General features: G+C 46.5%; 2 protein-coding genes across 7 annotated transcripts in view; one reads left to right on the forward strand and one right to left on the reverse strand.

Moving 5' to 3' along the window:
* Nucleotides 1–7,890: 7,890 nt before the first annotated feature.
* LOC144129705 (uncharacterized) overlaps nt 7,891–26,144 on the reverse strand; it is a 36,787-nt gene continuing 18,533 nt past the window's right edge. Inside the window, exon 2 of the mRNA XM_077663803.1 lies at nt 7,891–8,167. Within this exon, the coding sequence (XP_077519929.1) occupies nt 7,979–8,167 (189 nt within the window). The 3' untranslated portion in view covers nt 7,891–7,978. The remainder of the gene's footprint in view (nt 8,168–26,144) is intronic.
* LOC144128171 (uncharacterized) lies at nt 10,270–24,215 on the forward strand. Of its 6 annotated transcripts, none has more exons than XM_077661273.1 (4): nt 10,283–10,576; nt 20,195–20,224; nt 20,876–20,943; nt 23,994–24,213. In XM_077661273.1, the coding sequence occupies exons 1-4, from the start codon at nt 10,449–10,451 to the stop codon at nt 24,128–24,130; spliced, it is 363 nt and encodes a 120-aa protein (XP_077517399.1). In that variant the 5' UTR covers nt 10,283–10,448; the 3' UTR covers nt 24,131–24,213. The 6 variants fall into 6 exon arrangements, 1 of the variants encoding a protein (XP_077517399.1); XR_013313721.1 differs by lacking the exon at nt 10,283–10,576 and adding an exon at nt 17,976–19,439; XR_013313718.1 differs by having other exon boundaries at nt 10,270–10,576; nt 19,322–20,943; nt 23,994–24,215.

Consider the following 26,144-nt stretch of genomic DNA (forward strand, 5'->3'; position numbering starts at 1 on the left):
TGCAGGAGATGGGAATCCATCGGGTCTGCAGGGCAGTCTTCTGGGAGTGGGCGAGTCACGGCGCGGACGTCACGCTGAAGTTGGTCGCACCAAGTGGCTATGTCCGAGATGGTGTCTAGAGTGCGGGCTGCTGGGGAGGTGCGGAACGAGTCCCACTTCGTGAGGGTAGCATCACGAGGGGGTCTACGTGTTGGGCCTGCTTGTAGGAGAATCTCGATAATGTTGTGATATATCACTGCCCACATTCTCCTGAGTGTTACACCACGCAGCGTGAGGGAGGTGGTGGGTGAAAGTAAGGTCAGGAGTCATGTCTGCGCAGACGCTCTTCCCGGTGCGAGTAGGGGTGGTGGGGCCTGTGAGAAGAGAGAAGCTGGCTTGCTGAGCTGCTAGCCATACCCTGCGCTCCTTGGGCGTGTCGGCTCTATAGCCCCAGGCCGTGCTCGGGGCGTTGAAGTCCCTTACAATCAGGAGGGAGCATTTGTGTGCGGCTCGCTTGGCAAGCGTGAATAGTCGGTCGAAGTCCCCCCGCAGACACTTCGGGTGGTTGTATACGTTGAGGATGAAGAGACTAGTATCCCGAGTGCACTGCGGCATGAGTTCGATGAGGAGATGATCTATTTCGGGGACCTCTAAGGTGTGGGAGATAGTAGAGAGTGCACGGCGTGCAAGAAATGCAACCCGAGGGGGGTAGGATAAAAGGGGACGATGGGCACGTAGCTGCGTAGGGTGGGGGGATTGGAGGTCTCTTGCAACGTGAGCACATCGGGGTCGTCTGCCACAGCTGGGAACTGGTGAAGCAGTCTCCGCTTGGAGCCAAATCCTCGACAGTTCCACTGCAAGATGGTGAGGCTACTGCATGATCTCGCCATAAATGAAGCTGTCGTTTTCTGTGGAGAAGTTGGAGATGGTGTGAATCTGGGCCTGGTTTTTGTATGCGGCGCGGCAGCACATGCTGTCGCGTGGCCAGCTTCTTGCTCCTTAAATTTCTCGTCGATTTGGCGAGCAAATTTGTCTAGATAGGAAGTGAGGTTGTCGAATTGATTAGTGAAGGCCTGGATGGACGTCTGCACCGCGGCCTGAATTCTGGCCTCCATGTGTTGTTCGAAATTGGGAGGCAGGACTGGCGTTCCCTTGGTCGGCGTTGGTGTGGTCAGGGAGGTAGTGAGTGTTACTGCGGCCCGCTTCTTGGCCGGCGGTTCGCGAGTAGGGAGAGGTGGCGGTGGAAGAGCGGGGGTAGGAGTGGCCGGGGCCGCTGGCACCGGGATAGGGGTTTGGTCCTGCTGGTGGGCATGTAGCTGTGCCTGGAGTCGGAGGTTGGTGGTTTGGAGGGAGGCGAGCTGCGCGCGGACATGCAACAGCTCTTCATAGAGGGGTTTGGCGGAGTCCTGGGAAACTACGCCTAACCTGCTCACTTCACTGGTGCAGCAGCCGGGTGGGTGGACAGGTGGTCTCGGTTGGACTGAAGGTGGTGGTGGCCTTGTCCAAGTCCAGGAGCTGGACCGGGCCTTGGGCTTGTTAGGGGTGAACGGTTGTTTCGGTGTGGCAGGCTACAGCACCGGAAAGGACTTCGATGTGAGCTGCGGGCCTGGGGCTTGAAGATCGTAGAGTGGTTAGGGTGTTAGTGTGGAGCGTGACAGGTGGGAGTCTGGTTGGCGTTTGCCTCGGCGGCTCGCTTAGCATCCCAGCACCTCTTTTTGACGATGTATGGGGTGCGGAGGCGCGTCTTGCACTTTCTGCTCGCCCTCAGGTGTGCTTTACCGCAGACATTGCATTGCGGCGTGCAGGAGTTGTCCTCAGGGGGTTCGGATTGGCCGCAGGCGGGACAGCGGAGTTGCTGTGTCCGGGTCCTTCGACGCAAGGAGCGTCTTTTGTTTATAAGTAGCTACAAAACCAAGATGACTATGTAACGAACGCGACCACGGCACCTCTCCCATTCTGCGAGCCAACTTGGGAGATTGACTTCGAGTACCCGGGTTCGAACGCGACCACGGCGGCCACGTTTCGATGGCGCCCATGTGCTTTGCGATGTCAGAACAAGTTAAAGATTCCCGGGTGGTTTAATGAGTTTAGAGATACGCAGGTGGTCAAAATTCTTCCGAAGCCCACCACTGCGGCACTTCTTGCTTCCTTCTCTCACTCCCTCCTTTATCCCTTCTCTTACGATGCAGTTGGGTGTGTCCGCCGAGTAACTCTGTATTTCCGGCCTTAAAAAAATTGGAGGACGCTTAAGCTTCGTCTAAGAGGAGGACGCGACAGCGTGTTGCAGCGCTGCCAAGGAATCCACGGAACGCCTTCGTCCGTTCGGCGCGACGCCTTGCCCGGACAATTTGAGGAAAGGAAACATATCTTCGTGGACTCCCGAACTGCGCCGTAAGACAAGGAAAATGAAAATAAAATTGGTTTTAAGGAAAGGAAATGACGCCTACCTCACATATCTCAGTTGTTACCAAAACCGCTTCACAGGTGGTCAAAATTGTCCCGGAGCTCTCCAGTACGGCATCTCTTTTTTCCTTCCTTCTTTCACTCCCTCCTTTATCCTTCCTTTTCGGTGCGGTTCAGGGTCCGTATTCTGAGTTTCTCACATAATAAAAAGCGTCACAATCTGCCATAATGGACACACCTGATAGGTCGAAACGCCGGAAGCGAATGTGGTGGTTCGTATGCAGCGAAAAGGCTCGAAGAAAGAGGACGTTGACGTCAGGCGCAGCATACGCAGCAGATGCTGGACAGCCAGGATGGCGGCGCGCTCTGAAGTGCAGTCTTCCGCTTCTAAGTGAACTCGTCGGTGTTACTGGGTCTATCGGCGCGTGAAGTGGCTGTTAACTGGGAACGGGACTTTCGCTTTGTCTTGTCTTGCTTATAACAAACTGGATGGACGATAAATTTGACCTGTTTTCTATTTGGTTTGGAGATTCGGTAGCTCCTAGGCCTAACGAGCAGCGGTTTGTTGCAGAATTTGTTCCCTTCATTCAAACCGGATGGCGCCACTGTCACCGGATTTATCTCGTCTGCGTACGTTGAATGATGCAACATATACCGTAATGTCCCGCAAAATGTTTGCGTTTACTGCGCGCAGACATGTATTTCCTATTCTAGAACTCTCTATTAGCTGTTGAAGCGTCCTGAATCATGGTCGTGTGTAATGGTTTGGCAACGTCAAACCGCCCATGTGCACGTATGTTCATTCGTCAGCGACGCGCTATACTACACCACTGCGTTTGAAATGCCAGAGGTGGTTTTTCGACGTTTCTTACGGTGTTCGATAACCGCGGTGATGTGGATTTGCATTGAACTCGAGTTAGCTTGCAAGATAGTTTTCAGGCGTGAGTGGGCATGCATGCGCGTCGTACCATGGAGAACCTAAGAAACCTTCATCTGCGAAGTCTGCCAACGCATATATGAAGGGAAACGCACCAAGAAGGTTTTTTTAGCTCATACCTTTTATTTGTTTGCTGCAGAAAAATTAAAAACCTAACAGCGTCTCTTCGCCATTCTTGCACTGCCTGCATAAAAGGAATGGAAAATGTAAATTACCGTCGGCACAACCGTCCGATAACAGCGCTAACTTACGTTCAGTGATGTTGCAGACGGCAAGTCGTCACGGCGTCTTGGTTCAGCACGGCACGGAGCGCGCATTGTACAACGAGTGAGTGCATGCCACAAATTATCCTATCCGTTCCCTTTTCTTCAAGATAAATGTAAAATGCCGAGCTGTGCGACCAAGCTTTTTATTTACCATCGGCGATCGATGGCAGTAGGGGCCGCCTTATGTCACTGTAAAGCCGTGCGTAGTTGCGTACAATATTTTCTCTTTTGGGAACGCCTCCCGCCTTTACGGTGCACAAAATACTGCCTGAACTGTTGTTTATACTTGAAGTGTATTGAATAAATATAGATGTTTTGATGTTACCCCCTTTAAAATGGAATCCGATGCGCAACTAAACTTGTGGATGAATGTTGGTTCCGTCGCATTTGTCTCGTTCCATTTCTCGGCAAAGGTCAGAAGCGCCGCTGGACATTTAATCCGATTTAATTAGGGCAATCGGCAGTACAGAACAATAATTAGAAGTTTCTAAGAATGGCCGAGACGTATATATAGAGTTCCCCGGTAAAAAGACGAGTTCAGATTCCTCGTAATAGTGACCGCCTGATTTCGTGCAAGTTAGTAGAGGGGTAGGAGGTTCCAAGACATCCGTATCGGGTGCCCGGGGGAGAAGTTCTCGGGATGAGACAGGTGCGCTCTCATTCTCGGGGATGGCCTGGCGACCTGGTACCATGATTAAGTGTTTGCGTATAGGTTGCTAGCCACGGGTGTAGCTATCTTGCAAGATTTTAGCTGCTAGTGGTGCGATCCTGCCCCTGAGGTGATTGCGATACGTTGTCTGCTAATCTGTAAGCGTTTATTGCGAGGTAGGTTGTGTTGCAGCTAGAGCAATCGCCACTTCTACCGCAGCCAGTATATCCTGGCTAGCTAGTACTAGCCCGTTCATTGTTTTATTTTGAGGAACTACCGCGACGGCCGTCATTCTCTGCTAGGGACGCGCAGCATCGACATAGAACACGCCATCGGACCCGCCATAGTGCCTTTTCATAGCTTCTGTTCGTGCTTGTCATTGTGGCTGGTGAAAATCGGGGTCCATATTCGTGGGTAGTGGAGCTGCCTTGAATTGTCCTCTCCATGAGGCTGGGAGGTCGCTTTTGGTGTCTAACGGTCGGGGCAATTGATGTTTAAATCACTGAGGACTTGTCGGCCAGTCCGAGTAGTGGAGAGGTGCGCCACCAGCGCCGTGAGGTGCGCCTTCACGAGCTCGTCTATCGTGTTTTGGACGCCCAGTTGATTGTAACAGATGGTCCGTCGATGTCGCAAGAGGGAGGCCCAGGGCCTTCTTGCAGGCTGTTCTGAGTATGATGCCGAGGTTATTGATGTCAAGCTTCTAGAGGCTGAGTTAAGGTGCTGCGTGGACGACGCGCCTTACGACGAAAGCCTGCACAAGTTGCTGAGTATCTTCATCTCGCATGCCGAATTTCCGTGTCGTTATCCTGGCGACTTGCTCGCTCACGAGCCGGAGTTTCTGGTGGGTGTGGAGGTTGTTGTTGTTGTTATTTATGTACAGACCCACTATCTTGAGTGTCTGAACTTCCTTGATGGGTCAGCTGTCAACGTGGATGTCGATGGTTTCTTGATACTTGGGTTGACGGAAGAGTGAGTTCCGATTTTTCGGGAGAGCACGTAGTCCACACGCCCGTGCATAATTCTGAACTGTAGTTGCCGCTGTTTCCTTCAATCATTCCCATACTTCGTGTGGTTGTCCAGATGGTTATATCGTCAGCGTAGAGGGCGTGGCGTATGCCCTGCACCTGATTGAGAAGGGGTTGGAGAATTAGGAGTGCAATGTTGAGAAGTGGGGATAGTACTGACCCTTGCGGAGTGCCTCTGGTGCCCATTTTCACTTGCGTTGTTATGTGCTGGTGCTGGTGTTCACGGTTCTGTCCGTAAGGAAACCGCAGATGTACGAGTAGACTCGCTGGCCACTGTTCGTGCTGTGGAGGTTGTTGAGGATTGTGGAGTGCTTGACGTTGTCAAACCCTCGCTTGATGCCGACGGTTTGAAGCGCTCGGCTACTGTTTCTGCTTGCGGGATCGATGACTTCGCATTTGAGTTGCAGAAGCACGTCATGGCTGGACAAGTGTGCCCTGTATCCAAACATCATGTGTGGCAGTAGCTCGTTGTCCTCAAGGTAGTTTGAGAGACGCGCCTGGACTGCCCTTGCCATGAGTTTTCCTTCGCACGACGTGAGGGATATCGCGCGCAGGCTTTCGATGCTGATTTTCTTGCCGGGTTTGGGGACGAAGTATACATTGGCTGTTTTCTCTGCTTGTGTAATGGTGCCGGCGCACCTGCATTCGTTCATGTAATCCGTGAGTTGCTGCAGAGCCGCTGTGCCGAGGTTGGCCAGAAGTCCGGCCGTAATTTTTTGTTGCCCCGGTGCGGTGTCTCGGTGCATATCTTCCGACACGAGACGGCACCGGAGACCTATGAGATGGGGAGAAGCGTCTCTAAGACGCTGAAACTTGAGGCGTGCGTTATCACTCGAAGGTAGAGGGGTAAAACAGGGCACGGTTTATGGCCCCGCTCGATTGCGGATGCCTCGAGCTGCCCTCTCGTTTCCCTCCGTTTCCTCGTGACTTGGTGTCCAGGTGATTTGGTGGTGCTTGGTGAGGGGTGTAGTGGCCATGATCCGGGCGACGTGCTTGCAAACTCGGCCTCTCAACAAGTTTCGACATGGGTGCTCGCTTTCGCTTCGCGATTTGTAATGCCTTATGGCAATAGCATGACCACGGCGATGGTCTCCGCGGCCGCTGGTGTTTTGGCTCTTGCAATAGCAGTGAATACAGTGGAGAAGCGGTGGTCCACTGTCACCACTGCGTACTTATCACGGTTTGGTATGCTGCGGCGCCCACCTCAACTACGTTCGTGGAATTGGCTAGGTTTCGGCGTAGGTAGGATACTCGCGCTCGTCGGCTACCTGTGTGAGCATCTTTAAGCATATGTTTTATTATCGGAGCCATGAAGCCCATTGTTTACATGCAGCCCACTCAGCCACGGAATGACTACGTCATTTATGAACGCGGTTTACAGTGCCGAATATTGAATCAGCATGGGCATCTGAAGCACTCCTTAAATGCCTTCGAGGGACTTGGCTTAGATGACTCGAGAGAATATTCTTCCACCACTTAATCTAGTCTTCGGTTGGCACCGCAATCACCCAAAAATTTTGCGCAAAATCCTTAGCCGGATTCACTTCAGCAATAGTAAATAAAATGCAGGAAACTAGAAAATAAAACTATATTTCAAGCAGCTGTGAAATTTGTATTTACCAGGGAATGAAACCGCTCCATGTGATTCACTTCGATGAGCCAAACTTAAAATTTTCGGTCTGAAACTTGCTACAAAAATGCATAGCGCGCATTTGGGAAAATTTCCCACCATTTTCGCACCCATCGAAACGGCCGCAATCTTCACCTCGCTCGAATTCACAAGGACAGCTTCCCAAACGTCAGTTTTTTGGCGTGTAGCGCTGGGCCAAATCTCTATTTATCGGAGCGGCAGTGTGCCGAAAAATAGTGCGCTTGAATGTTCATGGCACCAGCGCTATAATAATATAATTGTTTTTTTGGAGGAAAGTAAATGGCGCAGTATCTGTCTCATATATCGTTGGACACCTAAACCGCGCCGTAAGGGAAGGGTAAAGGAGGTAGTGAAAGAAGAAAGGAAGAGAGAGGAGCCGTAGTGGAGGGCTCCGGAATAATTTCGACCACCTGGGGATCTTGAACGTGCACTGACATCACACAGGACAAGCGCTAACCGTTAGCGCTTTCACGCTCAAAAGAGGACGTGATAAATGTGCCCCATAGTAGAGTCAAGCGTGTCGCATCGATTTATAGTGGTTTTGTTTATTAATAGAGCGTGAAAACAAACGGAAGCTAAGGCGCACTCACTTGTGCCAGCGAACACATCGGTTCAATGAGCGCGCGATGGCCTGCGCAGCGTGCCGCGCGCACTGTCATCGGGTCCGGATATTCGAGGAGGAAAGCGCGGAAGTGGAGGAGAGTGTCTCTACTTTCAATATCAAGAAGTTTTATTGTAAGGCTCCGCATGGCGCCACCTAGTGCCCTCGATGTCGAGTTGTATGTACGCGCAGATAACCAGCTATGCCTCGTTTTATTTCGAAGAAATGTAATCCTTGGCCGTCCAAAAGCAAAATGCACTCGCATTAATGTTCAAAGCAAAACGCTATATTTGAGCCTGTTCGGTGATGAGCGCCCTGTGTTTAAGCTAGGTCAGTGACGAAGTACATTGAATTTACATAGAATAACGATCGTTTAATGGACCGTGGTCGCAGCCGCTCGATAACTGTGCGTGACACACGGCCTCTTATCATGGCGCGGCCGCCTAACGGCCAGCCGCCTGGGTCCATCAGTGCGACGTGGCCGTGGTTGGGGGCCAGCTGCGGTAGACACCGCCGGAGTGGTAGCTGTGCTGGCGGCTCATCTTGACTCCCGACGGCATGACGTTGTGCCCGGCCAGCGTCGCCTGGTAGCGCGCCAAGATTTCGGGGTCGGCCGGACCATATTGTGGCTCGGGTTCCATAGCTGAGTAAATGTCCTGCGAAGCAGAAGGCGCTTTTTGAGGGTATCGGCTCATCATCACCACCGGTCCTCTTACTTCACCGCAGGAATAATCCCTCCCCTACTGATCACCAGTCATCAGCGTCCATATCCACGCTATTATGGAAACTTTTGCATTATACCCCAGTAGCACAAGGTGGCGGGCCCATGCGGGTCCGACATGGGCAATGAGGGCTGGTGGCTGCCCACAATATACCTACATGGGTCCCTGTTGGGCGCAGTGGCGGCAAAAAACTTTTGGGCTACCCATTTTATGCCTAAGTGGGCCCCTCGTCAGCGATGCATGGGCTTAAAAAGAGCAGGCAGCCCACCTGGGTCACACCACAGATACATGCGGGCAACAGTGCATAGTGAAGTGTGAAGTGAAGTCATAATGAAGTGTGGGCAGCCCTTTTTGGGGCTGCCCGTACATCAGCTTGAGGGAGCCACGGTGGTTTTGTGTGGGCGAAGAGATAGTATTCCCGCCTTCGGCCTACATGGGTCCTGTGTTTAAAATGCAGGGGCTAAACCATGGGCTTCACAATGGCGAAGCGTTGTAGGCATGCAGTTTGGGCTGTCTGAGCAACACCTACGTTGGTCCCGCATGGGCTAGACGTGGGCGCTTTTGTCATTCCCGCATCTTCCCCACCTGTATCCTAAATAGGGTATGAAAGGGCTAAGCATGGGCTGCATGCAGTTCGTGTGCATAAAAGAGGGGGTTACATAATGGTGAAGTGCGGGCAAACCTAATAGGGGCTGTCCCTGCAGCAACCTCAAGGATCCAAGGAGGCTAACTGCGTGTGGGCAAACATCCAATATTCCCGCCTACAACCTACAAGGGTACTGCGTAGAAAATACGTGGGTGGCGTATGGGCACATATCTGCCATTCCCATATCTTCACCGCTTACATATCTGGTAGAAAAGGGCTAAGTGTGGACTATGTAGTGGCAAAATGTGTGTGCATGAACCTGGGCTATACGACGGTGAATTGCGGACAACCGCGGTGGGGGCTTGCCGTGCATTACTCTGACGACACTGTGTGTGGAAACAGGCACTATATTTCTGCCTGTAGCCTTCGTAAGTACTGCGTCGATTTTTTTGGAGTTTACAGTGCAGAAACATCACGCGTAATTTTAGCGATCGTTGCCCGGCGACACCTATGGACATGTAGTCCCTCCTACATTAGCCTGGCTCCATATCCTACATCCAATGTAAAAGGGCTGCATGGGTGCCACAGCGATGGAGCATGGTCGCATGGGTGAAGTGCGGGCATATATATATATGCTCGGTATATGGGCTGCCCACTCAGCACGTTGATGAAGCCAGACGGATGTGGTCAAATAGTTTGCATTCCCGCGTTCAATTTAAATAGATCCTGCATAGAATATGCAATTAAGCATGTAATTTAAGTTATATGCGCTTCAAAATTACAAAGCACATAGGGAGACAAATTCCGGCTGTCAGCAATAACTGAGACGGTCCCCTCTTCCGATCTATACTCTGGCACAAGTGGTTCTTGTCAGTTTTCTTGGGGGTAATTAGATAATTTGAAACTTTTTATGGTCCCTTGATCTTCGATTTAATGAACTTTTGCAGTAATACAAATTTTGTTGAAAGCTACAACAGAACCTTTGAGATTAACTTTTTTTTGAAGTTGAGTAAAGCAGACTTGTTCTGCAGATCATATCTTGGTAGCATAAGCCGAAATGCGGTTTAGAAGATACTTGGTGCTTTGCTAAAAATTATGCAGTGAAGCTCGTTAATCTAGCCTGCAAAAGACCAGAAAGAAAAGAGAAAAACTAAGAAAACAATCTGTAAAGTTGTTCTGCAAGGAGCTGAAACATTGTCGCCTGCTTTTGACATCAAAACTGCACGGCAAAGATACAGGCAGGTGCGAAGCGGCTTAGTCTAGCTGCAATTTTGTGACAGTTCGCAGTAATTATTTGCCATGACACGCGCAACGCTAATAGCCACGCGCCGGCGCGTAGCGTTCTTCCCAACGCCGTTCAAATCCAGCGCGCAGGCTGCCAGGTCACGTGGCAGGACACAGAAATCCCCCTCTCCCTTTTTGCATTACGGCGTGATATCTGGTTCCGCCTAGGCCTTACGCCGCTCCGTGCCGTGGTCCGTGCTACTGCTGTTCGTGTGTTGTTTGTGTCTGATTTCAAAAGCGTTCCTTCAAACTTCCGTTTGGATTTCCTGCTTATCGTAGCTTGCGCCGCGTGTCAGCAATGCAGTCGTTTGCGTACTTTGTGAAAAAGTGAGCACGCCGAGAAGCATGGAGCCGTTTCATCTTGACAACACGTTCGACTTCAACCATAGCGGCCGCTGCAGCTTTTTTCTTACAGCCGCCGCGAAGCAAGAGAAGAAAGCGGTTATTGCAAGGCGCCGAGTCTTCGTCTCCAGGTGAGACCCATAGTGTAGCGCAGGAGTGCGTGCAATTTGCGACCGCGTAAATAAACGAGCGAGCACAAAGGCGAGAAGAAACGGAAGGGAAAAGGCTCTGTCAGCTCTGTCCTGTTCGTTTCTCTTCGGCATTGCGCGTGTTTCGCTGGTTGTTTCCTTGGAAGCAAAGTGTATTTCACATCGAATCATCAACCTGCTGGTCTGTCAGTGTTCACAATGTATGCGTAGTGACGGGAGCGCCGAGGTGTATGCATAGATGCGTTTGCTAAATGGCAGGCACGCGTAGGAGTCCTAAATGTAAATGTGGCAATTGTATACCGCCCAGCAAACTGCGTGGCTATGTTTTGGGCTTTCGTTAAGGTGGTTGCCCGACTTCCTGTTCATTATTCGACGTGGGACGTGATCGTGCACTGCCTGCACGCGTGTTTTTGACGCCAGTATCGGCCCGTTGCGGCCTGCCGATAGTGTGCACCGCTCGGTCTGTTTAGCGTTGTGTAATTCGCTACGCGTATGTGCGTCTTTATAGTGATCTGATGTGGCGTCTTAAGGTTATAACACACCTCTACGAGCCGATTACACCAGCTGTCAAGCTCAGAGTGGGAGGGGTGTGACGCGTCGAGGCATGCAAGCGACTGAGTGAATTGAGCGACGCGTCGCAGCGATACCCCAACAAACAGGGAGCTGCCTGCTCGATCACTTTGTAACATTGGCAACGTTGCCTGCAGCTGTAAAGTTCTTTTAGTTGCAGGCGTCCATGAATAAAAATCGTTGCTAAATGTTGACGAAGAAGTAGCCCTAGAAAAGGAGACTTTGTAGCCCTTTCAAATAAGTGGTTTTGAATAACCTAAGTAGTACAGAGCTTATTAAAACTAGTGTGAGCAAGTGGCGGTATGTATTTGAAGTTTGGCTGTTTAAACATTTTTTGTGATTGTGTGAAATGCGAGTAATACAAATAATTATCGGGAAGTGCAAGACATTGTGGGTGCAAAAATACACAGCTGGAAATTATGATGTTATGGAGGTGAAGTGCCTGCTCTTCAGTAATGAAGAGGTCTGAAAAGAGCTTCATCGGAGAGGATGTCTCCACTGTCCAGATTTGGCGCTGTTTTTGTCTGTGCCCTTTCAGCGTACATTGCAGAGCACAAGTATGTATCGAGTTTTCTAAGATCTGTTTTTTAACCTCTGTGTTGAGATCAATGTGTTGCAGTGTCTGCTTTGGACCAGAACATTGATGGCATGTATTGGAATTCCGCTATTCAAAATAACGTGTGTGTCTCTTCTCAATAGGTCATCATCAGATAGTGCCACTTTCATGCTCAGAAAGAAGCAGTGCTTAAATTCAGGGGTGTCCTGGCTGGCCTCAGAACCCCTACCAAGACTAACGAGGAATCTGAGACTCCCCGTAATAGAATGTAGGGAGTGTATGAATCCGAAGCAAGCAACCAATTTTCTTTTTCTTGATAGTGGTGGTTGGAATGTTTCTCTGGACATTTCTAAAATTTCGTGGTGATTTTTTATCAAGAATCATTAACACGTTTTCTTAAAGCCGAGACGGAAAAAATGCAAAGTTGACATCATAACACACAGGGTGGAAGAAAAAGGGAGACCCGAACCCTCATACCACGAGTGAGCTCGGAACTGGCCGCTCAGTTCCAAGGCGACACGGCAACGACGATCACAGTGGCATAGCCTCAGCTCAGCCAGTTCCTCTTTCTCCATCTCTAGTTCTCTCCCCACCTGTTACTGAGTCACTAGATACCCCCTTCAATGCACACAGGCTTTAAAAAACTCCAATATGAAGTAATGGGCTAGAGGGCAGCATTTTAAGGTGATAATACGGCGTGAGAACAATGATTTTATCCTTTTTTTTCTAGTAGCCATCTCACATGGCACTCCTCATAGATAATTATAGCAGAAGGATAACCATGTCATCCTTCTGCAGTTAATGCTGGTGTCACATGGCACTACGCAGAGACGGCTCCAGCAAAGGCGTCTTATTTCACTTAGTGAAAACAATATGAACGGTGTTATATAGTGCAGCTATGAATGCGCTTCAAAGATGAAATGTTAAATAGACTTGACAGCTTCTCTTGTAAGCTTCCCTTCTGCAGCCTCTCACTGTATAACAAAAGTAAAAACAGCGCTAATTTTTACACAAACCACACAGAAAGAACAGACAGGACAGCGCCCGTTCTGTCTGTTCTTTCTGTGTGGTTTGTGTATATATTAGCGCTGTTTTTAGTTTTGTTACACAATGTTACACCAACTAGCCTAGCAAGAGGTACTGTTAAACGAACCTCTCACTGTAGTTGAATTATTTTTACTGCCTCTAGATATGAGTGGAAAATAAGCACCGTCTACTGCAAACTACTTCAGGGTCTGTTGAAATATAGCTTGTGGACAAAAAAGCTAAAAGTGCTTATTAAAAAGGTGAATGTTCACCATAAATTGTTACCTCCGTTATTATCTCGGTGAGTTTTTTTCCATTTCACTTGCTTGGTGACGACACTGTGCAAATTCAGTGAATATACTTGCTCTAATACACTTACAGGAAATTAGGAGCTTGTAGTGACCTGTCTGACAGCCTTTCGGCATGCTACCTGATATCATAGCTAAACAAAAGCTTGAAAGAAACTGCATATACTATGGACACCAGATGTTTACTTGCGTCTTCTTTCAAATGATGCCTTAGACATTAATGTACATGGACCACCCGTGATATTTGCTCAATGACTGGTAAATAATTTATAATTGTCTTTCTCTTTGTTTCAGTGTTATCAACCGAACGATGGCTGCGACGTGTAGTTGGTTTTTAGGTAATATAACTGGTAATATAACTGCTGATATGACATTTGTTGTCATTCCAGCTTTTGAAGCAGGCTGTTTTAGGTGTTGTAGTGAAATAAAACTGCATATAAACGTTTATATTGCAGCCTTTTTTTATGCCTCAGTAGACCTAAAGGCGAACTAGGCATCACGGCTATAATTAGGCTGATCAAGCCTAAACAACGTGAGGGAAGGAAATGGAATTGTAAATTATTTAATGGTAGGCAAATACCACTTGGGGATTCATGTATTCTAATGTCTAATACAGCATTTAAAAAAATATGGGACCAAAATTACATGTTTATAATCCTTGGAACTATTTTTTTTGGTGTTGCACATTTCACTGTTCTAAATTTGCAGAGGTAGCAGTGTTTAGTACTGATTGCCTTCTTTTTGTTGTTCTTTTTTCATCCATTGGTTGTGCCCTGTTTTTTGTGTTGTTTTGTGTGGTGTCATCGCGTAGTGCATCCCTTCTTTTATGTTTGTGCATCACTTCTCTCCAGTGTTTTTTTTTTGTGGCAGGCCTCATGACATGTGGCAGCTTTCCTTTCATTTTTGCTTTTCCTCTGACGATGCTCATGGTACTAGACAAAATATAGTTTACTGAAAGGCAGAATTCTAAATTGTACAACATCATTTAGGTGCCCTCTTCCTTTTTAGCATATGCCATTAATGATGATGCCTACTGTTGCCAAGAATCTTACATTGACACAAAATTGTTTCACAAGTGCAGGGCATATTTTGCTTTCATGTAGAGTTTAAACATTTGCAGTGTATAGTTTGTACATGATCTCTTAGTTGGTGACTGACACAGTGGACTCGTTCGCTGTCTTTTGTATGATTATGTGGGGTTAGAATTTGCTTTTCTCATTGCTGATGAGCTTTACTGGAGCTTATGCCTTCAACAGTCATGTATTTTTTGTTGATTTAGTTAGAATTATGAGGCTCAAATGAGTGAGCATCTGGGGCAAAATACCAGTATAACTTCGTGCCGTTTTTCAGCTTTCTTTATAATGTGCATAACTGTGGAAGTAGGGAATAATTTAAGGTCTCAGTGATCCTTCATTTGCTTTTGCTTTTCAGCCTTTATGCCAGATGTCAGATTTTGGAGGATAGTTTGTCACAGCCTTCATCATTGAAGTAGGTAGAACAATGTACCAGCCGTGCCAATTGGTCATGATAAGTAAGCACCCCACCCTCACTTTATGAGCACACCAAAGCCGAGATCTGAAGGCGAGTTTGATGTGTATTGACACCTGAAGTTGTCTTTTTACAAGAATAATGTTACGGACCACTTTAAAATTTCCTTAAGCTATTGGGTTCAAATCATGTTTCTGCTAGCTCTCAAACTCTCTCAACGGAACTTTCATTGTGAAAATAAGTATAACGCTTGGAAAAGGCAGCCAGGTCCTTCATGGAATGTGATTGGTGCACACCGGGATTCTGCTCCAGCAGCAAGTGCACCGGAGCCGCTGAAAACCTTTTGTGTCAAGAAAAGGCATACTGACTATGCTCATGGAAATTTGATGATTGTGAAAATTTTCGAAAGGACCATTTTCTACTTCTTTATGAACACGTACTGTCTAGTGTCACATAAGGTGTAATGACGGAACTTGTCCTTAATTTTTCTTTGCACTTCAGTTTTGTTTTGATTTATATTTTGTATTTCTTAGCATGAACACCACAGGCTATGCACTCCTGTATTACTTAGCATAAGGGAACAGTGGCTAGTCCAGCGTCTCTGCGTGTGGGCCCCTTGTTGAACACTATTCTAAGGCACTAAGTTGTTTGCCTTAGACTATATCAATAGCTCATGCGCTTCTAGCTCAAAAAATGTTGAGTAATATTTCGTTCAATTCTGACTACAAGAAATTTGCTAACTAGGCAACATTTTGAGGACACATTAGCTTTACTGCAGGTCAACCGGCATTAGTGCCTTGCTTGACAAGGGCATGGCCAAGAACTGTAATTAGAGAATTGCTCTTAGCAGTCACTGCGTATTGATATAAACAGTGGCAGTGCTCCTAATATTTTTATTTTGAGTATTTGCTACCACACATACTAATCTGCGATTTTCAAAGATGAAGTCAATTTTTTTTCAATAATTGTGCAGTTAAAGTTGCAAGTTCTAAAAGCCCCTAGCCCTAAATTGCAGTTAAAGTTGCAAGTTCTAAAAGCCGTAAAAGCAAGTTCTAAATGTGCGTTGTTCGGTCCCCTCAAACCAAGAGTGGGGCTATTGAAGTGCATATGCAGGTACATAAGATCGGACCTTTGGCGTCCAGTACGCAGGTTTCAAGACGTTTTGCGATCGCTTTGTTAGGCTTTATACCCGGGTTGGCTAGCGGAAATCAAGTTGCGTTTGTGCTCTTTCTGTCGTCCTACTCTTTCCTGTGTTCGTCTCGTCGCGTGCTCAACGCCATACCAAAAAAGCTATGCACCAACTCGCCCAGCAAGAAGTTCTACAATACTTGACTAGCACTGAGGGCCCTTTTCTTAATGTTTATCCTTCGCACGTCCAAGTCAACGCCTGCGTGGACCTCATGTCAGCTCAATGTGCCGTGCCAGGTACATCGCCTTCTGTTTGCGGAACGTTCTCATTCCTAAAGATGTAAGTGCGTTGTTCGGTCCCCTCAAACCAAGAGTGGAGCTTTTGAAGCGCATATGCAGGTACATAAGATCAGACCTTCGGCGTCAAGTACGCAGGTTTCAAGACCTTTTGCGATCGGTTTGTTACGCTTTAGACCCGGGTTGGCTAGCAGAAATCAAGTTGCGTTTGCGCTCTTCCTGTCGTCCTACTCTTTCCTGTGCTCGTCTCGTCGTGTGCGGAATGCCATACCAAGATAGCCCATAATGAGCCCATCTTTTCTCTTACCTTCTCGGCTCTCTTGTCTAGCTGTTATGCATACAGTTTTGCAAATCACGTTCGAACTTCGCCTACTTAAGTTTACATGTAAAACAATTTTGGCCACTTTTTACTGAAGCATTGGTGTACTTGAGCTCTCTTTTGCTTGTTTGGCTGCATGGTTTGTAAAAATAGTTTGTGGCATTGAATATGACAAAGCTTATCTTAGCCACTTTTTTTCACACTTAGCAGGGACGGCCCAGTGGGGCCTGTAGAGATGACTCGAAGAGGTTGCAATGCTTTGTTGCATACATGTTGGGAGGGATCGCGCGACTTGTGTCTTATGTATATGTGTGACAGTAAACATTTCTACTTTGGAAAAGGCACCGGTCTGCCATACAATGTCAGCGAAGCTTAGAGAACCCTCTTTGTCTAAATTAATTTGGAGCGCTCCACTACAGTGTCCTGAAGCCGTTATTGTTATCTGCCTTGCTGTGAGAAGCGGCTCTTGCAAGGGATCTGCCTGCTTAGAACCAGTCAACTGGTTAAGCTTATTCACTGAACTCATAATCATCTCAGACATTTTTTTTGTAACTGGAACCCTAACGCGTGGATGCACCGAGAGAAGTGCATCTCAAAAGAACGTCTTCTTGGGCGAGTTGGTCACAATTCATCTTTGGTACTAGGCGCGAACACACAGAACACAAGGAAGGGAACGGGACAAAGCGCCACTTACAACTGCTTTATTCGGAGGCACATCACACACACTTTCTTAAAAGCAAGGAACACAATCAAATCAGGAAGATAAGCACGTGCACTGGTTAAAAATTTCTTTTCCGCCTTATATAAAGATACGGACGAATCACTGACGAACATGTTTCCTTTCGCTGCGATAAAAAAGATTCAAATAATTCCCGAGCTTTGGTATCTTTACTGGAAATTAGAATCCTCGCCCCTGAAAAATATGCCTCACAGGAGTTTGACGGGCAGGACCTAATATGCTTGGGTATGTTTGGCCCTTCTTTATTTTGCTCTAGATTTCTCTCATGTTCCCTAATGGCAGTCGCAGAAAGCCTACTGCAAAAAATGAAGACTGTGACGGTTAGAGCTCGGGAAGGTCCCCCTCGAGAAGAGGTGGTGAGACCGCTAGTGGTGCCCTATGTACATAAGATGGCCCACAATTTAAAGAAGGTCGCAAGCAGGCATGGGGGGTGTCGCTTGTGTTTTCAGCCCCCCAAAAGTTCGGAAACCTGTGCTCGTGTATCGAAAGAGTTCGGGAAGAGGAAAAAAGATGCGGCACTAAGCATGGGCGACCGTTTTTGAAGTGCGCCGTAGGGGTGGTGTATGAAATTCCCCTCTCATGCGGTCACTCATACGTAGGGCAAAGCGGGTGCTGCGTCAATGACCGCATTAGGGAACATGAGAAAAATCTAGAGCAAAATAAAGAAGGGCCAAAAATACTGAAGCATATTAGGTCCTTCCCGTCGCGCTCCTGTGAGGCATATTTTTTAGGGGCGAGGATTATAGCTTCCAGTAAAGATACCAAAGCTCGGGAATTAATTGAAGCTTCTTTTATCGGAGAGAAAGGAAACATGAGCGTCAGTGATCCATCCGTATCTTTGTATAAGGCGGAAAAAAAATTTTTAACCAGTGCACGTGCTTATCGATCCTGATTTGATTGTGTTCCTTGCGTTTAAGAAAGTGTGTGATGTGCCTCCGAATAAAGCAGTTGTAAGTGGCGCTTTGTCCCATTCCCTTTCTTGTGTTCTGTGTGTGTTTGCGCCTAGTACCAAAGATGAAGTGCATCTCATTGGAAGACGGAGTGCAAGGCACCATAGTGAGCAGTGTACAGTACGCAGAATCTACAGTGGGTTTTGTAGGTGTGCAAGTGTTTGCAGGTAGTGTGGAGTGAACTGCACCAGAGGCTCAGGATGTGTATAGCAAGCTATACCGAAAGAAAACCTGATGTGCGCTCAGGCAGATTTGGTTTCAATACATTCAGCAGGAAAAATAATCTGGCAGCTTTTTTTGCACATCTGTTGCGGTTTTACCAGTGCCAGGATTGAGAGCTTCTTGTTTAAGGTTTCCTTTCGAATCATTAACATTCCAGCTTTGTCGTTTTGTGTGTGGCATTCAGCTTAAAATAAATTTCAGCAGTCGGCTGTTTATGCTTTGCTGCCAAAATAGGAAGACATGAAGAGGAATGGTCTTCTAAATGGATGCAGCCAGCCAGTACTTTACTGTTTTGCACCTTGTGTGCATAAAAAGTCTCAATACATGGGTTTGGTCACCCAGACATATACTCGCATCAAATATTTTTTTAATGAAACGACATCTTATCGCCTTTTTCTGTCCATCTTTATTGGCATCTTCTAAATCATTTTTCTAATTCCTTAATTCCCCTTAACTTTTTGTTTTCTGCAGCAGTAGAGTTTTCATATCAATTTATTTCTCTAGGTTACCAAGTATTAGAATCTATTAGCCTGGTAATGAATGAAATGATCCGAGATGATATAGTGCTGTGGACTGTCTCAGAAAGCTTGACTTTGTGTTGGAAGGACCGTCAAACTCAATATCAACTGCAACGCCGAAATATGATAGGAATTCAGATTATGATGCAGGCGTACCCAGCTGTGGTGTAAATATATGCAGTTAGCTATGAATACAAAAGAAAAGTTAACGCAATAATTCACACTCATTCACACAACATGATAACGAACAGGGGCTAGGGGGGAGGCACCTCAAAGCGTTTTTGGACGTCTCCCCTCTTGTCCGTGTTCGTCGTCACACTATGTGAATGAAAGTATGAAATACTAGCTCATTCAGCAACTGATTTCAATCAAATTAATGCAAGTGGGGTGCTTTATGTGAGTAGCGTTGACTTACTATAAAGCACAAGAAAGTTGATTCACTGCAGAGGCATTGCAAGTCGTATTGAATGTGTAGTATATGTTTGCACCACTGAGCTAAATTTAATGGCAGTATTGGCTAGTTGTCGTTGTACTGTTATTATTATAGTGTATTTCACACAGATTCGTGATTTTTTTCGTTGTTCTTCTGGAATTGTGACTACACAGCTGGAATCAAGCTGTTATCTGGGAAATGCAACATATTCGACTTTTCCTGAAAATATGCACGTTATGATGCAAGGGGCTTCCATCTTGACTATACTGCAAATTCTGTCTAAAAATAAAGGTAGGGATGCTTTTGAGCAAATGTCAGCATTTTTTCTTTCTTTACGATACGTGCTTGCTCTTTATGTTCGGCAAGAACAGAAATGATGTGGTTATGTGCATGCTCCAGTGTACAATCATGTGAAAAATTATTACACTGCGAATGTGTGCCACACAATGCCTAACTGCATGCAGGTTCCACCTGATGAAATGCTCGTGCCATCATGACCGGCGCAGCGAGATTGGTGGATGTTAGTGCACCTGTCTCGAAATCAGGAGTGCTTGCCATTTTTTTTCCATTTGGCGTGCGTTCGCAGGGATCTCCTAATTTTGCTCACGATAGTATGTCCAAACTCACAGCATCTCTATCACGACATTGTACAGTACACCAACCACACCAAATCGAATCGTACACCGACCACACCAGAAAACACTAAACCAAAGCACACCAGAGCTGGTATCAGTCAACCGGGTCCAAAGCACACCAGCGCTGGTATCAGACAACCGGGTCACAGCACAGAACACCAGACCAGAACACACTAAAACACCTCATACTACGCCACATTAGGACCCGTGTCTGAAATCCCGGTCTGGTCGGAACACCAGACACGGTCACACCAGAATCTGTGTCTGAGAAAAGCCGGTTCGATGTAAACACCAGAAACGGGCTGGTGTTTTTTCAACTGGGTATATTGCATTTCTTTCAATTGTGCCTATGAACTGCTGGCAATGTGTTGATTCCTTTATATATAATTTTGATGCATAGTGTTTTTTCAGGTGCAGTTTAATTTCAGCCCACTACATATGGTGAGTCCACTTCAGATTAAGTTGGGACTTGTAAATTGCCTCGTGTTGCGTTTGGAATTGTAGACCTGAAAGCTTCATTTTGTACAAGTGTAGTTGAATGAGAATTTGCTGTAGATAATATCTATACTACTACAAGAAATTAGCACAAGCATTAGCCTTGCTGTTCATAGTGGCAACTGACGGTTATGTGCTTACATCACTCATGTAGCTCCAGACTACAAATTTGTCATGGTTCAAGGTGGCCTTAAAGTAATGGCTTCACTTTTTCTCCCTTATCTTACTGTTTGGGAAGCATATGCCATTGAGTCATGCAGAAAAGGAAGTTAATATCATGATGCAAAGATGGGCTTTTAGAACACAACAGATAATACTGTTATCGTTAGGCTGAGTTACACCACTGTGATCATAGGTCTTTTGAGTCCTCTGTATGATCCTGTTCTACATGCTTCTGATTTTTGTTGAGTGGCGCATGGTTCCTCGAAGAGGGAGTTTTATTAAAGATTCAATGTATGATTTTCATGATATAGTTTGCTTTGTATAATCTGTAAAGCTATTTCAGATCAAAAAGCTAGCACTCATTGGGGGTGAGACAGCTGATGAGGCTTCAAAACTTATTATAAAGACTGTAGTGAAGACTCCTGTGGCCCTCAGGTACACATTGGAAGGGCGGGGCGAAAAACAAGCATTTAAGACCCTACGCCTGTACAGCGCAATTGTTGGTGAGTATATGTGAATCTTCTGAAGATTATGGACATTTTGTGAATACACCATCTAATTGCATGAGAAAGCTGCTTTCAATCCACCTGGTGTTGTTTTCAGCACTTCCGTTATCAATTACTGAGTAGGCATCCAAATTTAAAGGACTACAGGTGCCCATTTTTGCTTGTGTTTTATTCTTCCAAACCATGCGTTAGACATTCTATACATGCCACCATCGTCATCGGCCTTACTACACCCACTGCAGGGCAAAGGCCTCTCCCATGTCTCTCCAATTAATTTTGTCCTTTGCCAGCTGCATCCACCATTTGCCTGCAAACTTCTTCCCTGCAAAAATCTCATCAGCCCACCTAACCTTCTGTCGCCCCCTGCTACGCTTGCCTTCTCTTGGAATCCACTCCGTTACCCTTAAGGACCAGCGGTTATCTTGCCTTCGCATTACATGCCCTGCCCAAGCCCATTTCGTCCTCTTGATTTCGACTAGGATGTCACTAACCCGCGTTTTCTCCCTCACCCACTCTGCCTGCTTCCGGTCTCTTAACGTTACACCTATCATTTTTCTTTCCATGGCTCGCTGCGTTGTTCTTAACTTAAGCTGAACTCTTTTCGTTAGCCTCCACGTTTCTGCCCCGTGGGTGGGTACCGGTAAGATACAGCTGTTGTACACTTTTTTCTTGAGGGAAATCGGTAAACTGCCACTCGTGATCTGAGAGAACCTGCCATATGCGCTTCACCCCATTCTTATCCTTCTCGTTCTTTTCCTCTATGATGCGGATCAGCTGTCACTACCTGCCCTATGTAGACGTATTCCTTTACAACTTCCAGGATCTCGCTGCCAATTGTGAACTGCTGTTCCCTTGCTAGACTGTTGAAGTTTACCTTGGTTTTCTGCATGCTAATTTTTAGACCCAGCGTTCTGCTCTGCTTGTCTAACTCATTGATCATGACTTCCAGTTCACCTCCTTGGTGACTCAGCAAGGCAATGCCATCAGCGAATCGCAGAATATTTAGGTATTCTCCATTTACTTTTATTCCTAGCTGTTCCCAATTCATGCCTCGGAATACCTCCTGTAAACAGGTGGTGAATAGCATTGGCGAGATCGTCTCTCCTTGCCTGACACCCTCCCTTATTGCTGACTTTATGCAGGGCAATAGTAGCTGTGCAGATGCTTATATATATCTTCCAGTATTTTGACATAAGGCGCTTCTACCCCCTGATTACGCAATGCCTTTATGACTGCTGAGGTTTTCACTGAGTCGAATGATTTCTCGTAATCAATGAAGGTTATGTATAGAGGTTGGTTATATTCTGTGGATATCTCTATCACCTGATTAATAGTGTGAATATGATCTATTGTATAATATCTTTTACAAAAGCCTGCCTGATCATTTGGTTGATTAAAGTCTAAGGTTGCCTTGACTCTATTAGCGATCACCTTAGTAGATACTATGTAGGCAACGGATAGTAAGCTGATCGGTCTGTAATTTTTCAAGTCCTTGGCGTCTCCCTTCTTATGAATTAAGAGAATATTTGCATTCTTCCAAGCTTCTGGTACGGTCGAGGTCGTAAGCCATTGCGAATACAGGGTGGCTAGTTTTTCTAGCACGATGTCCCCTCGATTCATCAACAGATCTGCTGTTACCTGATCCTCTCTAGCTGCTTTTCCATTTTCCATTGCTCCTAAGGCTTTCTTCCTCTTTCGTTACTGGCGGGATGCCGCATTGCTGTGCACTGCCGTCTTTCTCATTAACGCTCTGATTACGTTGGCTACTGTACAGGTTTGTGTATAACTCTTCGTCTACGTTAGGTATCTTATCCATATTGCTAATGACATTGCCCTCCTTGTCTCTTAACGCATACATCTAGTTTTTACCTATGCCTGGTTTCCTCTTCACCGATTTTAGGCTACCTCCGTTCTTTAGAGCATGCTCGATTCTCTCCATATTAAACTTCCTTATGTCGGCTACCATGCACTTATTAACTTCGATAGCTCTGCCAGTTCTATTCTGTCGGTAGGGCTAGACGCCCCCATGCTTTGGCGTTTCTTAATCGGATCTTTCGTACCCTGAGATAGCTGTCCGGTATCCTGTCGAACTATCCTACCGCGTACTTCTACTGCGTACTCCGTAATGATCGCTGTCAGATTATCGTTCATTGTATGGACATCAAGATCGTCTTCCTCAGTAAAAGCCGAATATCTGTTTTGCAGCGCTATGCTAAATTCATGTACTTTCCCTCTTACGGCTAACTCGTTAATGGACTTCCTCTTCACTAGCTTCTTCCGTTCCCTCTTCAAGTCTAAGCTAATTCGAGGCCTTACCATTCTGTGGTCGCCACAATGTACCTTTCCGAGGACGGCCACATCCTGAACGATGCCAGGTTGAGCGCTTAGTATGTACGACTAATAAATAATTTAAAATTTAATTTCTTCTTGACGCTGTTTCGGTTTTATCAGTCGAACATTGAGTGCGACGTATAGTTTGTGTTTAATTCACATGAGGCATAAAAATCGGTTAAATAACTGCTGACAGGTCATTTTTTGTAATTCCAAGTCTTGGAAGAGGCTGAACTAAATGTCGTAGTGAATTAAACCTACATATCAGCGATTGTATTTGTTTGTCTAGTTGGATCATGTGACGAAAACATCAACTTGACGACAGTCGTCGTTCGGTCGATGAAATCAAAACAGCATGAGAGAAGAAAATTAAAATTTATTCAGAGATTGGTGGCAAAAACCACCCTGTAATGTATGTACTTTTTTATCTAACGCATCGTTTGACAGACGAAAACACGCAAAAAATAAATTGGGCTGTTTATAGTCCTTTGAAAGCTCATGCACCTTTCGGTTATTTTATGATGGATATTTATGCTTATTATTGTATGGATATAATAGCAAAAGAAATTTGCTGATATTTCAAGCATTGCACATTGTAGCTTCGCATACGGTTATGAAGCATTTCCTGGAAGATGTGACTAATACTGTGAAAAGTGATTTTTATCCACCATACTGATTATAACTTTCATATGTGTGTTTATTTTTTACTTTTACAGCTGCTGTGCAGCGCAGAACCCCAACAGTCACCATGGAAAGTATTTACAACAGAGTGGTTGCGTTCCTGCGGGGGGCAAGAGACAGGGATGGCGGTCGAAAAGCTCGAATGAAGGGGGTGGACCCTTCATCCTTGTAATTGGGGCTTTTGTGAACAAGAATGCCCAAAAATGGACTCTAAATGTTTTAAAAAAACTAATAAATAAGAAGCATTCTTCCTTGTATTTCAATGTCAGATATGTGGAATGTAATTTCAGTAGTAACATGTACACAAAAATAGTGATGTGAAGAAAGCCTCTCTCGGTTGGCAAGGTGGACCCTAAGTCCAATTGGGTCGGTTGGCCCAAAGACATACAGCTATGTGTTCTATATGGGTTACCATTGTTGACTTCCCACAAGTGTTTCCTAAGCCCAGTGGGCTGTTCTGGTAGACCCTGCGGGGACAGCGTAGGTGGACCATGCACGGGTAGCCGAAGCGGGGCCCGAATAGGGTAGCCCAGGTGGGACCAGAACGGTGTAGCCCAAGGGGGCCCGGAATGGACTAGCCCAAGGGAGCCCGGGATGGGCCGGCCCAAGAGGGGGCCCGGAATAAGCTAGCCTAATACCGCATTTACACGGGCACCCTTAACCATGGTTAAGTAAACTGCGGTTACCCTTAACTATAGTTAGCCGCGCTCACACGGAAAGCCAAACTGTAGTTACGCCACTAACCGTAGTTACCGTAAACCGAGCTGGCTAACCTCCGTTTGCGCTTAACCGACAAAATGGCGGCGTCCGTGGAAGGCATGGAGGCAGCAGCAGCAGTGTCGCAGCAATCGTCCTCCCAGAGGCGTGTCAACTGGCCTGATGTAACAACAGCGGCTTTGATTCGCATCTGGGAGGACCAGCTACCCGCTCTGCGGGGAAATACGCGCAATGCGCGTATATACGCTGCCATGGCGGCGGAGCTGAGCGCCGGGCTAGCGCCGGGCGAAGGCCCCTACACTGCAAAGCAGGTCAAGCAAAAAATGGATAATCTGAACAAAAAATACCGGTAAGTGCTATCTTTACTCTCATTGCATTGCTCACCTAGCGCTGTTTTTATGGCGCGACGTCAGCCCCACGTGTGCGGCAGCAGTGTGTTGGTTCAGCAACATGCAAACTTTTCGCCGTCGTCGCGTATTGTTTACCTCGCGAGCGCCCAAGATGTTTAAATTATGTATGTACTCATATAAGAACTGAACAACGAGCGCCGTGTGACGGGAGCAGCGTATGTTACACAGCGCCAGTCCGTTTTTTTTTTCTTCGTAAACTGCGTAGTTGTTGGCCTAACAAAAGATGACACATACCCACACTGGGGGATCGGCCAAGAATCGGGTGGCTATTCACCTGTACTGAGTTAATAAAAAAGAAAAGCACCTTTTCGTCTTCGTTTGTGTACGCGTGCATGCACCGCTCTGCATGCAAACTTTGTCTTTCTCATTTTCGCGGCAGCTGTTGTCGTTCAAAGCTTTTGTTTCAAACTGACAGAGCGCTGTACATAGTGACCTTGCCATACAGCCGCCAGCACGCATGGCAGCACGCATGGTCAGCGTTGTGATCATTACTTATCTCCTATTTAATTTGCACTGATTGATTGGCAGGCAAAATTCTCAGTCAATCAACTTCCGCTCAAGTGTAAGCATTGCGTGCAGAACCGAATACACGTGCTTCAAAATTTCACTCTTTTTTTTTCTGAGTTAAGGTGTCTTTATAGAGTGCTCGGGTACTTCTGGCTACCAGCTAAGGTAACAGTTCAGCAAATTTCTCGATTTTCTAAAATATATAACTTTAGGCCTCACTGGCCTACTATGCAGATATTGCTAGAATGCTATCAGCTGAACCAATCACTTGAAAAGCTCCAACTGGTGCAGTTAAGTGACATTTTCACCAGTACCTGCCAGTTGGTACCTGCATATTGATGTAACATTTGTCTTAAGTACCAGTGTTCACAGGAAGTTTGATGGCCTAAAGAGATCACCAAGAGCACATTTATTATTGAAATCATTTCTATCTTTCCAGGCAGCTGAGACGAACTGGAACTGCCACTGGCTCTCCTGGTGTCCCGTGGCAGTTCTACTGGCCGCTGCACAGTTTCCTCGGCAGCCTACCCATCAATGATGATGGGCGGGTCG

Source organism: Amblyomma americanum, chromosome 4 (genome assembly GCF_052857255.1).
Source record: "Amblyomma americanum isolate KBUSLIRL-KWMA chromosome 4, ASM5285725v1, whole genome shotgun sequence".
NCBI lineage: Eukaryota > Metazoa > Arthropoda > Arachnida > Ixodida > Ixodidae > Amblyomma > Amblyomma americanum.